Here is a 13,973-nt window from a genome sequence, read left to right on the forward strand (position 1 = left end):
CGGCAATTCTACTCCTAGGTATATACCCAAGAGAAATTAAAACATGGCCACACAAAAACTTGCACATGAATGTTTATAACAGCCTTGTCCTGTTGCCTTCAGAAAACTGAAACTCTTGAAGGTTTTATTTTTATTGTATTTCTTGATACTTTTTAAAAAAATTCTCATCTGGGGATATGTTGTTATTGATTTTAGAGAGAGAGAAGGAGAGGGAGAGGGTGTGTGGGGGGAGAGAGAGAGAGAGAGAAACATTGGTGTGAGAAAGGAACATCAATTGGTTGCCTCCTGTAAGTGCCCCTACTGGGGATTGAACCCACTACCTGGGTATGTGCCCTAACCAAGAATCAAACACGTGTCCTTCAGTACATGGGACAATGCTCCAACCATCTGAGCCACACTGGCCAGGGCTTTCTTGATTCTTTGAATAAAGAGACAAAAATCCAATTTTTAAATAGATATCCTCAGCAAGAAAGTGTGAGGTAATGAATCCTCACTAGCAGCCAGCATCCCAGACTGATCTACAGAGAAGCATCCTTCTCATCATTTCTTTCCTCTTTCTTAGAACAAGAGAGATATGTGCAAGCCAACAATGAGGAATTCAACAGTATGTTTGGATATCCAGTGAGTATCAGGTCTCTATTTCAGAAGGGTGCTGAAATTTCCCCTTTGTTGGTGGGGCAGGAACTTCATTGTAGATGTAGATCCTATAACTGAGGTTCTGCTTTCTTTCACATTCCTATACATTGAGGGCTGGTGCAGTGAAGGCTCAGAACCAAAATTAATCCAGTGACCTAGGCTCAGGAATAATATATCTAATATTTTGGGTTTTATATATAACTCCTAGAAAAGAAACACTTGTTGCTTTTTCTAACATAGATGAAAGCATAGTTCCATAATTTTCTTTTTTCATTTAGACATCCTATCTAATAAAAGAGAAACATGGTAATTAGCCGTACCTCCACTACCCTTCCCATTGGCTAATCAGGGAGATATGCAAATTAACTGCCAGCCAAGATGGCAGCCGGCAGCCAGGCAGCTTGAAGTGAACAGGAGGCTTGCTTGCTTCAGTGACGGAGGACTCCAACGTTGCCCGCCTGCCGCTGCCGGCCTCTTGAGCTTACAGTTTGAAACATTGTTAGAAATATAGAAGCTAAACAAACTCCAGAAACCTGCTTTCAGCCAGTCGGGATCTCAGAGCTGGAGTTGAAACAGTGTTTCGATTATAGAACCCAAACAAACCAGATACCTGCTTTCAGCAGCCGAGGCCTAAGAGCTGGAGCCAAGCCTCAGAGCTAAAGCTTGCCCAGAATAAAATAAAATAAAAATAAAAAAAGGAGCGGTTGGGAGCTTCAGTCACCCGCCAGCCTGAAAACAGCCCTCAGCCCCTCACCCAGACTGGCCAGGCACCCCAGTGGGGACCCCCACCCTGAAGGGTGTGTGACCAGCTGCAAACAGCCATCATCCCCTCACCCAGGCTGGCCAGGCACCCCAGTGGGGACCCCCACCCTGATCCAGGACACCCTTCAGGGCAAATCAGCCAGCCCCCACCCGTGCACCAGGCTTCTATCCTATATAGTAAAAGGGTAATGTGCCCCCCAGCACCGGGATCAGCGGAGCCGCGAGGCCTCCCGGCACCAGGATCAGCGTGACAGGGGGCAGCGCCCAAACCCCCTGATCGCCCTGCGGCTCTGTGTGTGACGGGGCGGGGCCACAACCTCCCTATCTGCCCTGCTCTGTTCATGACAGGGGAAGGCGCCCCAACCCCCTGATCAGCCCTGCTCTGTGCCTCATAGGGGGGAGCTCCCCAACCCCCTGATCGGCCCTGCTCTGTGTGTGACAGGGTGCGGCGCCCCAACCCCCCCCCCCCCCCCCGCCACGGGCCCTGCTCTGTGTGTGATGGGGTAGAGCCATAACCTCCCCATCGGCCCTGCCCTGAATGTGACAGGGTATGGCACCCCAACCCCCTGATCTGCCCTGCTCTGTGTGTGACAGGGGGCGGTGCCCCAACTCCCCTATCGGCCCTACTCTGTGAGTGACAGGGGAAGCTCCTCAACCCCCCGATCGGCCCTGCTCTGTGCGTGACAGGGGGGAGTTCCCCAACCCCCTGATAGACCCTGCTCTGTGCGTGATGGGGGAGCTCCCCAATCCCCTGATGGGCCCTGCTCTGTGAGTGACAGGGGGCAGCGCCCCAACCCCCTGATTGGCCCTGCTCTGTGCGTGACGGGGTGGTGCTGCAACCTCCCCATCGACCCTGCCTTGAGTGTGACGGGGCGGTGCCCCAACCCCCCAATCGGCCCTACCCTGAGCGTGACTGAGGGTGGCATCAAACCTGCTGATCCGCCCTGCTCTGTGCATGACAGGGGCAGTGTCCCAACTCCCCAATAGGCCCTGCTCTGAGCCCGACCAGGGGCTGCACCTAGGGATTGGTCCTGCCCTTTGCCACCTGGAGCAGGCCTAAGCCAGCAGGTCGTTATCTCCCGAGGGGTCCCAGACTGCAAGCGGGCACAGGCAGGGCTGAGGGGCCCCTCCTCCCCCCCGAGTGCACAAATTTTTGTGCGCCGGGCCTCTAGTCTATTATAATACAGATATATCTACCTAATTCATTTAATAGCAGCATAGTTTTCCATTATATTGATACTTGAGGTCCAGTGCACAAAATTCATACATGGGTAGGGTCCCTAGGCCTGGCCTGCAGTCAGGTTCCCTGCCTCCCAGCCTCCCCGCCTCCTCCTTCCTTGCTCCACCCCGCCTCAGCTGCTGGTTGCCTGCCATGTTCCGTGCCACCCCCTTGGTGGTCAGCATATGTCATAGCAAGTGATCAAACTCCCAGTCTTCTGGTCAAACTCCCCAGGGGACAATTTGCATATTAGCCTTTTATTATATAGGACTAGAGGCCTGGTGCACAAAAATTTGTGCACTGGCGGGGGAAGGGGGGAGAGGGGTATCCCTCAGCCCTACTTGTGCCCTTTCACAGTCTGGGAACCCTTGGGAGATAACCACCTGCTGGCTTAGGCCTGCTCCCTGGGTGGTAGATGGCAGGCCCGATCCCTCGGTGCCTGCCCCGCCTCCCCGGGTCGCACACACAGCAGGGCTGCTCCAGAGGTTGGAGCGCTGCCCCGGGTCGCACTCATGGCAGGGCCGATCCGGGGGTTGAGGCGCCGCCCTGGGTCGGGTCACACATGGGACGCCCCGGGTCGGGTTGCACCCAGGACACCCCGGGCGGGTCGCACACAGACACCTGCTGCCCCAGTCGCAGATAGCAGGCCCAATGGCAGCAGGGCAGGCGGGATGGTGCTGTCCCGCCCTGCCTGCAGTATGCAAATTAGCTGCCATCTTTGTAGGTTAATTTGCATATCGCACTGATTAGCCAATGGGAGGCGTAGCAAAGGTACGGTCGATTACCATGTTTGTCTATTATTAGATAGGATACCTTAATTTATTTTACCAGTTTTCTATTGATGAACATTTAAAATGTCTTTATCACCCTGGCCATTGTGGCTCAGTGATTAGAATGTTGGCCCACAGACTGAAGGGTCATTGGTTTGATTCTCAGTCAAAGGCACATACCTGGGTTTCAGGTTCATTCCCCAGCCACAGTTGGGGTATGTCCAGGAGGCAACCAATAGTTAATGAATAAATAAACAGAGTTGACTGATTCCATTTCCTTGACCCTACCCAGTGTTCATTTTCCTCCTATTTCTCTAATTTCTTCCATTCCTACCCCTTTTCCTCTTCCCAGCCCCTAAATACTGATTCCCATTATGTACTTGGCCTTCTGTTCTCCTTTATTGCCCCATTTAGCCATCAATCAAGTACCCTGCCCAAATAAATAAAGATCCCAAACCAAATTCCACCACCTCTGTCATGCTTAAATTTTATCACATGTGCCAGAATAACTAAACACTGAGGAAGTTCTGAGTTAAGCAGATGTTCTACATTCTTGAGATATTGCTTCTGACTTGACATTTAAGAGTAGAACAAAACACTCTAGTTGCCAAGTTAGTAAAAAAGTACTGATACTTCTATCTTGAGACAGAATCAGCATGGCTTTTGTCTTCATTTGCTAAACCAATGCTACCCAAATGAAATACATTAATTAGCTTTAAAAATCAATTGAATAATCAATAGTGACAGCCAGCTGCTTCAGTAAGGCAAAAGATGAAAAGGTCTTTGGGTCCAAGTATCAGAGCCATCTGGACTTAGACACCAAAAATCCAAGGTATCTTATCTAATAAAAGAGAAACATGCAAAAAAAAGGGAGATAGAAACATGCAAATTGACCGTACCTTTGCTACACTCACAAGCCATGCCCACCAGCCAATCAGAGCGATTATATGCAAATTAACCCAACCAAGATGGCAGCCGGCAGCCTTGGAGCTGGAGCAAGCAGGAGACTTGGTTGCCCCAGTGATGGAGGAAGCCAAGCTTCCCACTGCCCTGGCCAGCTGTCGGCTCCACTCAAGGCAACAAAGTTTCAATTATAGAAGATAAATAAACCCCAGATACCTGCTTCCAGCCAGCCTCCACTGAGAGCTTGGATGGCTGGGGAGCTTGGCCAGCCTGCAAACAGCCATCAGCCCCTCACCCAGACTGGCCAGGCACCCCAACAGAACCCCCCTCCCTGAAGGGGGTGTGGCCAGCCTGAAAATGGCCCTCAGCTCCTCACCCAGGCTGGCCAGGCACTCCAGCAGGGACCCCCACCCTGAAGGGGGTGTGGCCAGTCTGAAAACGGCCCTCAGACCCTCACCCAGGCTGGCCAGGCACCCCAGCGGGACCCCCACCCTGATCCGGGACACCCTTCAGGGCAAACCAGCCGGCCCCCACCCATGCACCAGGCCTCTATCCTATATAATAAAAGGGTAATATGCAAATTGACCCTAACAGCAGACTGACTGGTCACTATGACACACACTGACCACCAGGGGGCAGATGCTTAATGCAGGAGCTGCCCCCCTGGTGATCAGTGCCCTCCCACAGGGGGAGCTCTCTGCTCAGTCACAAGCCAGGCTGACGGCTGCCAGTACAGCGGTGGTGGTGGGAGCCTCTCCCGCCTCCTCAGCAGTGCTAAGGATGTCCCACTGCAGCTTAGGCCTGCTCCCCGCTGGTAAGTGGACATCCCTTGAGGGCTCCCGGGCTGCCAGAGGGATGCCTGACTGCCAGCTTAGGCCCAATCCCCCAGGGAGCGGGCCTAAGCCAGCAGGGGACATCCCCTAAGGGGTCCCAGACTGCGAAAGGGCACAGGCCAGGCGGAGGGACCCCCCCCCCCGAGTGCACAAATTTTTGTGCACTGGGCCTCTAGTAATAGTAATAAAAGAAAACTATTTCTATGTTATAATAACATACTCTCAGGACTAGTATGGCCCTTATAGATCATTTAGTTAGAACCCCATGCAAGACAGATTTCTGAACTTCTTGGGAATAGATCTTGTTTAGTTGTTTTTCAGCTTCTACTAGTATAGCCCAACATAGGGCTGTGAACAGAGCAAGCCTTGAGAAATGTATTGTTCAATTGATTGTTAATTGGAGAAATTATGGAGAAAATAAAGAAAAACACTAAGGAAACCTTAGTTTTGGCTTGGATCTCTAGACTCCTAAATGCTAAGCTATTTGACCAGTTTCTCTTCCCTTGGGAAATAGACCTTGGGCAAGTCTTGGCTGGGTAGCCTATCTAGCCTTCCTGGGCAAGGTTTAGCCTCAGGACTGAATGATTTTGGTTCTCCAAAAGGACGCTGATGTCTTCCCAAGGCAGGGCCCAGCAAGATTCCTCATACTTGAGTAGTATCTGTACTCCAGGCCTGTAGGTGGGTTTATTCTTTTCTTTAGGCTTTATAAATGGAGGAGGTGGAGGAGAAGCCCTTTTTGTAGAGAATTACTTGGTCTCATTCTTCTGCTTTTCTTGAGCACTTCGATTCAAGCTCTGACATCTTAGATCAAATGATTATAGACTCAAAGATAGAAAGTAAGATGGTTCTGTCAACATCTTCAGATTGGGACTGAAGAGGTAGCAAGTTCCCATTTTCACTTAGCAAAACAACAGCTTAGATGTAGGCCAAAACTATTCAAACTCTCTCAGGACAATGAAGGGGCAGATGATTTTCTAATGCTGACAGCAACCAATGTCGGAACCTTCAGTGGGCTAGGGGTGAAAGACAGTAATTTGCTTTTGGCATTGACATCCTTCAGCAATGAAACCAGCATGTAAAGACACACCACAATGAGTTTTCCAGACTAAGAAAACCTTCATTAGAGAACTCTGGAGTGGAGCAAACACAAATAACTTGCCTATTTAGAAGTGAGGAGGACATTAGAGGCCAGAGGGTAAGATGAAATGGAGGGATTTATGATTCTAAGAAGAAAATGTATTTGGATGGCTACACAAGTGGACTGAATCTCAGGGGACAGCACGATCCCAAGTCTGCAACTTTTTGTCCCAGCCCACCTGACAGAAAGTGATCTTTGGCAAATAAAGAAAATAAAAACACTAAGGAAACCTTAGTTTCAGCAATTTACTCATCCTCAAAAGGTGATCATATAGTATTCCCTCATAGGGTTGTTTTGAGGATTAAATAAGTTGCTACCTGTAAAATGATTAGAACACTGCCTTGCAGGTAATAAATATTCGCTAAGTGTATGTTTTCATTGTTGATTTTATCATTATCAATAGTGTCAATAAACAAAGAATTCTCTCCAGTGCAGAAATACGTCTGCCTCCCCAAATAATCCGATATTGATGAGCCTCGACAACTTTGCATCTCTAGACCGCTCTAGGCCTCAAAGAAAACATTGCAGGAGGGGAAGACAAATACTCCTTTCCTTCCTTTGGTAGGGGGATTGTGGCTTTTTACCATTTCAGGATGGCCTTGGTCCTTTTTGTTAAGCCTGGGAGGTGGGGGTCTTTTGTTTCTCTAATTGTGCTTGTTTTCTTTTACTCACAGAACAATACCATCAAGACCTCAAAATATAATATCTTTAACTTCTTGCCTTTGAACCTATTTGAACAGTTCCAGAGACTCGCCAATGCATATTTTCTCATTTTGCTAATCCTACAGGTATTGCCTTTGGGACCTTTTCCACAGAACATTTTATCAACCTCTCTGGGGTCAGGTTGTATAATCCTCCCTTCTCATCCCTAAACTGAGAAATGCCCTCTCTCCTTAGGTAACAGGCAAGTGGATGGCTGGGATCTCGGGCCAGGCCTCTAGAGTAGCTTTGGTCAGGATTAGCCAGGATGAAACAAGCCTCTCCAGGAGGAAGGAAACAAGGTCACTGGATCCCAAGGAATGGGGGCTCCTCATTATGGCTGCATGGCCACAGTTCAGCCTGACCATAAGAGGCTAAAGACTCTTCACCCCAACCACAGCTACATCCCTCTTCCTCCTTCTTGTCCCAGCCTACCCGACAGAAAGTTAAAATGCAGGCATGCTGCCGAAGGAGCATGGTCTAGAGACTCTAGAACATAAGACTATCAGCTCGGAGCAAGGAAGTAGGACAGGGTGGCCCCAAATCAGGAGAGAGGGACCGATCATCTCATTTTCCTTGTGCTGAAGAAGTGTGGGAGGGTCTGTGGTTTTCCCATGTCCACTCTTACCCGCCTACCCCAGCACCCTCTTTTTCACAGGAGAAATGGCCCTTAGCCATCAAGACAAATGTGGTAGAGTTCAGGACACGTAGGTAGCAACTTATAGTCTCTTCTTTTTTCCTTAGTCCTTGGGAGATGTTTACTTATATTTGGGGATTATATGAAGGCTGCAAACTGTGAAAAGCAACCAGGATAGTTGAATTCGTTACGAACCTATGGAGATGAAAATGGTGTTGTGGTAAGGGGAAGTATATTGTCCTTTAAGCTTTCTGACCCAAGTTTCTCTCCCTTCCCTCTCACAGTTGATTCCCCAAATCTCCTCCTTGGCCTGGTACACAACTGTGATACCTCTGATAGTGGTGCTGTCCATAACAGCAGCGAAGGATGCCATCGATGACCTGGTAACGGGGATTTCCAGGACTTGGTTCCTCACCACCTAGTCAGGCTGGGGGGCAAGAAGGACTCCCCAGAACTAGCCAGTGCTAAGAAGAAGCACTGAATGGAGAGAGGAATATGTAATTTTCATAGGCCCAGGATTAGTGGTCTATGCATGGCCAGAAAGAGGCAATGCAAGGCTATTCTCTGTCTTCCTATTGCAACTACTCAGCCCCTTTTCCAGGCTTCCTTCCATTTCCTTTTTAATAACTCACCTCTTCTTTCACTCCCCCCTTAGCTTTCTCTGGGTTTGCTGTCATCCTTTCTCCATTCGCTCTTCTCTTGTTTTTATATCTATCTTCCCTTCATCCTTCGGTCTCCTCCTCCCTCTTTTTCCTGTTCTCATCTTCCCTTTGCACATTTCATTTCTCCTCTCCAACTCTCCCTATTTCCCTTTCTGACTTTCAAACTTTTTTGTGTGTGTATTTTTTTGAGTGTGTTTTTGTTGTTGTTAATCCTCACTTTTAGGGAGAGTGGAAGAGAGAGGGAAAGACAGAGAAACATTGATGTGAGAGAAACTCATCTATTGGTTGTCTCCTGCACAAGTCCCGACCAGGGCCCGGGCCAGGGAGGAGGCTGCAACCAGGTTACGTGGCCTTGACCAAATTGAAACCGGGACCCTTTGGTCTGCAGGCCAACACTCTATCCACTGAGCCAAACCAGCTAAGGCTCAAATTATTTTTTTAATATATTTTTATTGATTTCAGAGAGGAAGGGAGAGAAAGAGAAAGATAGAAACATCAATGATGAGAGAGAATCACTGATCGGCTGCCTCCTGTACACCCTATACTGGGAATCGAGCCTGCTACCCAGGCATGTGCCCTGACTAGGAATTGAACCGTGACCTCCAGGTCAACCACTGAGCCACACTGGCTGGGCTCCCTTTCTGACTTTCAATGCTATTAAGTATGTACCGCCAGGAACCCTCTGATTTTAGAAAGCCTATGACTCTTCCTGTCCTTGGAGGGAGAAACTGGCTCCCAGTGAGTGCTGCATAGCTTCCTCTTCACAGCAGGTCCTGCATAGAAGGGTGAGGGTGAGGACCCAGTACCATGCCTACTAGTGGGATTTGGGAAGCCAGTGCTGTTGACCTGCTTGCATCTTCCATAAGAGAGTTCTGATTTTACCAGAATAGATATTTAGAGCAAGGTTTGAGAGAAGGATGTTTCTCCAGCTCTTTAACTCTGTAACTCTTTAAACCCAGAATTAGCACATGGTTTAAATTTCAATTGTAACTCAAGTCACAATGAAAAATGGTACTTTATTTTTCTATAACTAAATTCAATATTGCTGATAACAACCATCCTACCCTTTTTAAAGAACAAAACACTTAACTTGCCAATTCAGAATAATTTACTTCTGGTTTAGAACTCAGTCTCTTTAGGATAAATATTCTGACCAATTCAGGATTCTCTCTGCCTCCTTCCCAGTCCTATTCTTTTCTCAGGGAGAAATCTCAACTGAAAGGAGGGGATTCATGTGAGTCCTAGCACCAGGACATACCCTGTATTTGTCCCCCTTCTACTTGGTCTTTGCATAAATGACTGAGCAGAGCTGCTATTGAAAAAGTTTATGGAGTTCTTATTCATCCACTGTAGGCTTCTGAATGTGGACCATGGTTGGGGATGGGATGGGAGTATGCTTAAGGATAATTAGCTTTCCCTGTACCTACCAAGAAATATGAGACTCTCATTCTGCCCATGTTTTTGCATTCTCTCCTTTGTGGCCTTTGATATAAGTTGTTTGTTCTCATCCCCTGGACTTTGGCTTTTGATCTTTAAAGCCAAGATTTTCTCTCTTTCTTCTCCCTTGGTTCTTTTTCAGAATTCCTTTTTCAGTTTCTCAAAGACAATCAGCCTCTTGGCCTGTTTTTTTTGTGTTTTTTATTTTTTTTTATTGATTTTTAGAGAAAGAGGAAGGGAGAGGGATAGAGAAAGTGTCAATGAGATAATTGTGGAATGACTTTGGGAGGTCGAGGAAAATTTCAAAGAGGGTGAACTATATTGGATAATATTTCAAAATATTAAGTTTCTACATGCCATTTGCTCAATTCTATTACCTGAACTTTTTTTTGTATAATTTTAGAAAAGGCACCAAAATGACAATCAGGTCAACAACCGTTCTGTTCTGGTCCTGATGAATGGCAGGTAAGTCCTTCCACTCCGAAGCTAGTTTAGGCAGGACCGGCTCTGGGGGAGGGTTGGCCTTGTGAACACTTGATGTCCTGGGGGCTTTGGAAAGGTCGTTCAGGACAGTAAAAAGAACCTCAGATTGGACATAAGAAGAATTTGTTTCTAGGTCTAGCATACCCTGAAAGCACCAAATGACCTCAGACCTCTCTGGACCTCACATTTCTTATCTATAAAGTAGATATCATATTCTCTACCTTAGAGGATGTTTATGACAATAAAAATGAAATAATATATATTACAGCAATTAATAAATTGTGACATGGTATTAATGTGCAAGTGGTTATTATTAGTGCAGAGGTCAGCATGGAGATATCTGTCTTTAGAACCCTAGTGGATTTTAAGATGGTTTATTGGCCATTCTTCCTGTAGCCTTTGGCCGGACCACCTTTTTGTTAACAATCTAAAGAAAGTATTGGCATTGACCCCACTGCTGTGGTGTTTGGTCATAGCTATCTCAAGTGTTAGATCAATGTTTATATTTGGTGGGGTGTTGCAAAATTTGAGCAATTCACTTATGGCAGGAATGGAGAGAGGCAGGAATAATTCCTATATAAAGCAAAATATGAAAACTGTCATAAGAGGTACAAAAATTATTTTAAGAATTAATAAAAATGAGCAATCATAGCTGGTTAAAGGAATCAAGGAAGACTTTTGGGAGGAGCTGATGTTTGTGCTAGGCTTTAAGAGATGGGGAAGAATTCAACAAATAGAGATTGTATGAGAGGAAAAGTGACCAGTTTGTGCAGAAAGTATTGGCATTCTTATGTTGCTTTATATAGGAATTATTCCTGCCTCTCTCCATTCCTGCCATAAGTGAATTGCTCAAATTTTGCAACACCCCACCAAATATAAACATTGACCTAACACTTGAGATACCTATGACCAAACACCACAGCAATGGGGTTAATGTCAATGCAAAGTAGTACAACCCTGAAGGAATTCATGATTGAGGTCCAGTCTTTTTTCACATAGGCTTTATAGAACACACAGTAACTATAGTTTTAATCAGATAATTCTATAGTGTGAAGTTCTTAGAGATCTAATCCTTTTATTTATTGTGGTTGCTGATCCTTACTCAAGGTGAATTATTTCCTCAAGTGTTTTGATCTATTGAAGCCTTTCATAAGTACCACCAAAAAAGGCAGTAGTGAGTCAAAAGAACATTTTAGAAGAACATAAAGATAAAAAGAAAAGACAAAAGTGAGTGTTTTAGAAATTTGCAACGCTAGGGAGTTACTGATCAAATGAAGTAATTTGAGCACTTGGGTTTTGTAAGATTATTGAATAATTTATCAGAGAGTGGTGGTGTAGGAGTTTACAAGCAGGGCCCTGACTTGACTTAGTCTCCCCGTGAGTGTCTAATTAATTGAACATTGGCAGTGAGGCTGGTTGTTGAAACAGTCTATATTCCAGAAGTAGCTTTCTTCAGAGCACATGGGTCTGAGAAGAGTGGCTACTATAAAAGTTTGTCTGTTTTGCAAGTTGTGATTTCTGTTGTTTTCATTTCTCAATAGTTTTGGTTAAAGCACATCTTAGTGGAACTTACTTTATGGGCATTCTAAGTGGCCTGAGTTCAGGGGGTATCCCTCCGAGGGTTTTTTTGTTTGCTTTTGCCAAGTAACTCATGGGTATCACCTATTCCCATACTTCATGAGATTACAAATTCTCAGGGGAGTCCTCCACTCCCTGGCCCCAACCCTCCAGGGTAAAATAGACAACCTTTCTTGCCAATGAGTTGATTTTTTTTAGACCACCTTTTTCTAATGGTGTTGCCCTTTCCAGAGTCTTGGCTTATGAGGGGTTGTTAGTTCCAACTCTCTGCCTCTAAGGATCCTAAGGCTTAATCTCTTGGCCCTTTAGAGGGCTAAAGTAAAACTCAAGTTCCTAATTATTAATACTGACTGGCCATTCCCTCCCCCACTCAGGGCAAGAACAGCTTCAGAAAATACTTCTGTTCTGAATTTCAATCCTGTCTTTTTTCCTGGCTCTTCACTTTGTGTTAAATATAGCCTTGCTTTTGAAAAAATGTTGGCTTTATTTTATCTAGCACTTCTAAGTATTTGTATTAGGAAAAGTACCCGAGTGTTAACGGAACTTCAGGAGGTACCATTCACATAAAACAGAGAACACACATGAATGATCTCCTCTGCCGTCCAAGCAATGTCTTCTCTATCTATATGACCAAATTTTCTAAACCAAAAGGTAGAATGAAATGCTTGGAAATTAAAAATGTACTTATGGCACAACAAGACTGCATATTTTAAATTGGGAGGGAATATCTCCCCGTCTCCTGAATCTGGGACACATGGTTGTTATAATATCCAGGAACAAAGTAGTAATAGTTTGACAGCTCCTAGTATAACAAAATATAAATTTTTGTTTTAAAAACATATATAACAATACATAATACAAATGTAATATAAATACACATGATACAACATTTAAAATTTTTATTTTAAAAACATACATTTAAAAGGTTACATATGTAAGCTTTTATCTACAGGAGAAGCCCGAATGCATAGTGCTGTGTTGTACTGGTGAAAATCATGGCAGACAGAACGCCAGAGAACTGGCAAAAATGAATGTTGACTCAAGACAAAATAAAACACTCACATGTTTTTCTCCAAAGCTTACAGCTACTACCCTTTAGTACTATCCCCCCGATTTGAAAATTAGGAACAAATAAATAGACGTATTGAGATTTATCTGCATAGAGATGATACTTGAAACCAAAGGAAAAAGGTTCAAGGATCTATAAATAGTGATTTTGTAACAACATAATGATTATGTTTATACTATAATATTAAAAGAAAGTTGGATTTGAATAAGATTTAAAGAAATATAACCCTGGAATTTGAAGAAAAAATTGGGCCACATTCTTGATTGTAGCAGTGATGCATCACAAACTGATTTGGTCTTCCTCTGAGCCTTGAGTTCATCTCAGCTTTTCTTTTTTTCCTTTGATTGTCAAAGCAGAACTTTGGGGGGCGGGGATTCTCAGAGCAGGTATTCAAGGGTTATTTTCTTATAGGATGGAGAAGAAAAAATGGATGAATATCCAAGTGGGAGATATAATAAAATTAGAAAATAATCAGCCTGTCACGGTGAGTACCTCTTTGGGCTTTTTCTTTTTCTCTTTTGGCTTGAGTGTGTACAAGGGAACCCTTTTAGCACTTCTACTGCCACTGCTTTAAGGGGCTTTCATCTTCCTCGCTTTGCCTGCAGAGATCAACAGTTCCTGTGATTAGACGCTTGTTCTCATCCCCTCTCACCATAGCTACAGAAAATGTGAGACTAGTTCTGGAAGAGGGGTATATGGTAGCAGTGATGGGTCCCAGACAAAGAGGGTGACCGCTCTTGTCACATTGGAATGTTAAAAGCCCGCCTTCCTGCTTTCCTTATTTTCTCTGACTTTTCTGACCACAGGCTGATATACTATTACTCTCTAGCAGTGAGCCCTACAGTATGACATACATAGAAACAGCAGAACTGGATGGGTAAGTGTTCCCTCCTCATGTCCATTAAAGTGATTGAGGCAGCTTAGAGTGATTTTTCACTGAGGGAGAACATGATGCCAAGAACGAATTGTATTCTCATGTGGAAGTACTAAAGAGGCTAGAAATATCCAGCTAAGAGAAGATAGGAGGCCAGACTCTTGGGACCTCAAGTCTAAGGCTAAGCTCTTGACAGCATTAACTGAGCATTCACTGGGTACAGAATCTGGGCAAATAAACTTCATATTCTCCATCTCTAAACTGGAGACACTG

At 45.2% G+C, this 13,973-nt stretch overlaps 1 protein-coding gene across 1 annotated transcript in view; it reads left to right on the forward strand.

The window, feature by feature from the left end:
• LOC132212112 (phospholipid-transporting ATPase FetA-like) overlaps window positions 1–13,973 on the forward strand; it is an 81,629-nt gene that overhangs the window by 24,394 nt on the left and 43,262 nt on the right. The window contains exons 5-10 of the mRNA XM_059657262.1: window positions 563–621; window positions 6,936–7,049; window positions 7,882–7,980; window positions 10,100–10,161; window positions 13,238–13,310; window positions 13,633–13,703. Coding sequence (XP_059513245.1) covers window positions 563–621; window positions 6,936–7,049; window positions 7,882–7,980; window positions 10,100–10,161; window positions 13,238–13,310; window positions 13,633–13,703 — 478 coding nt within the window. The remainder of the gene's footprint in view (window positions 1–562; window positions 622–6,935; window positions 7,050–7,881; window positions 7,981–10,099; window positions 10,162–13,237; window positions 13,311–13,632; window positions 13,704–13,973) is intronic.

The sequence above is a fragment of the Myotis daubentonii genome, chromosome 11, assembly GCF_963259705.1.
Source record: "Myotis daubentonii chromosome 11, mMyoDau2.1, whole genome shotgun sequence".
Classification (NCBI taxonomy): Eukaryota; Metazoa; Chordata; class Mammalia; order Chiroptera; family Vespertilionidae; genus Myotis; species Myotis daubentonii.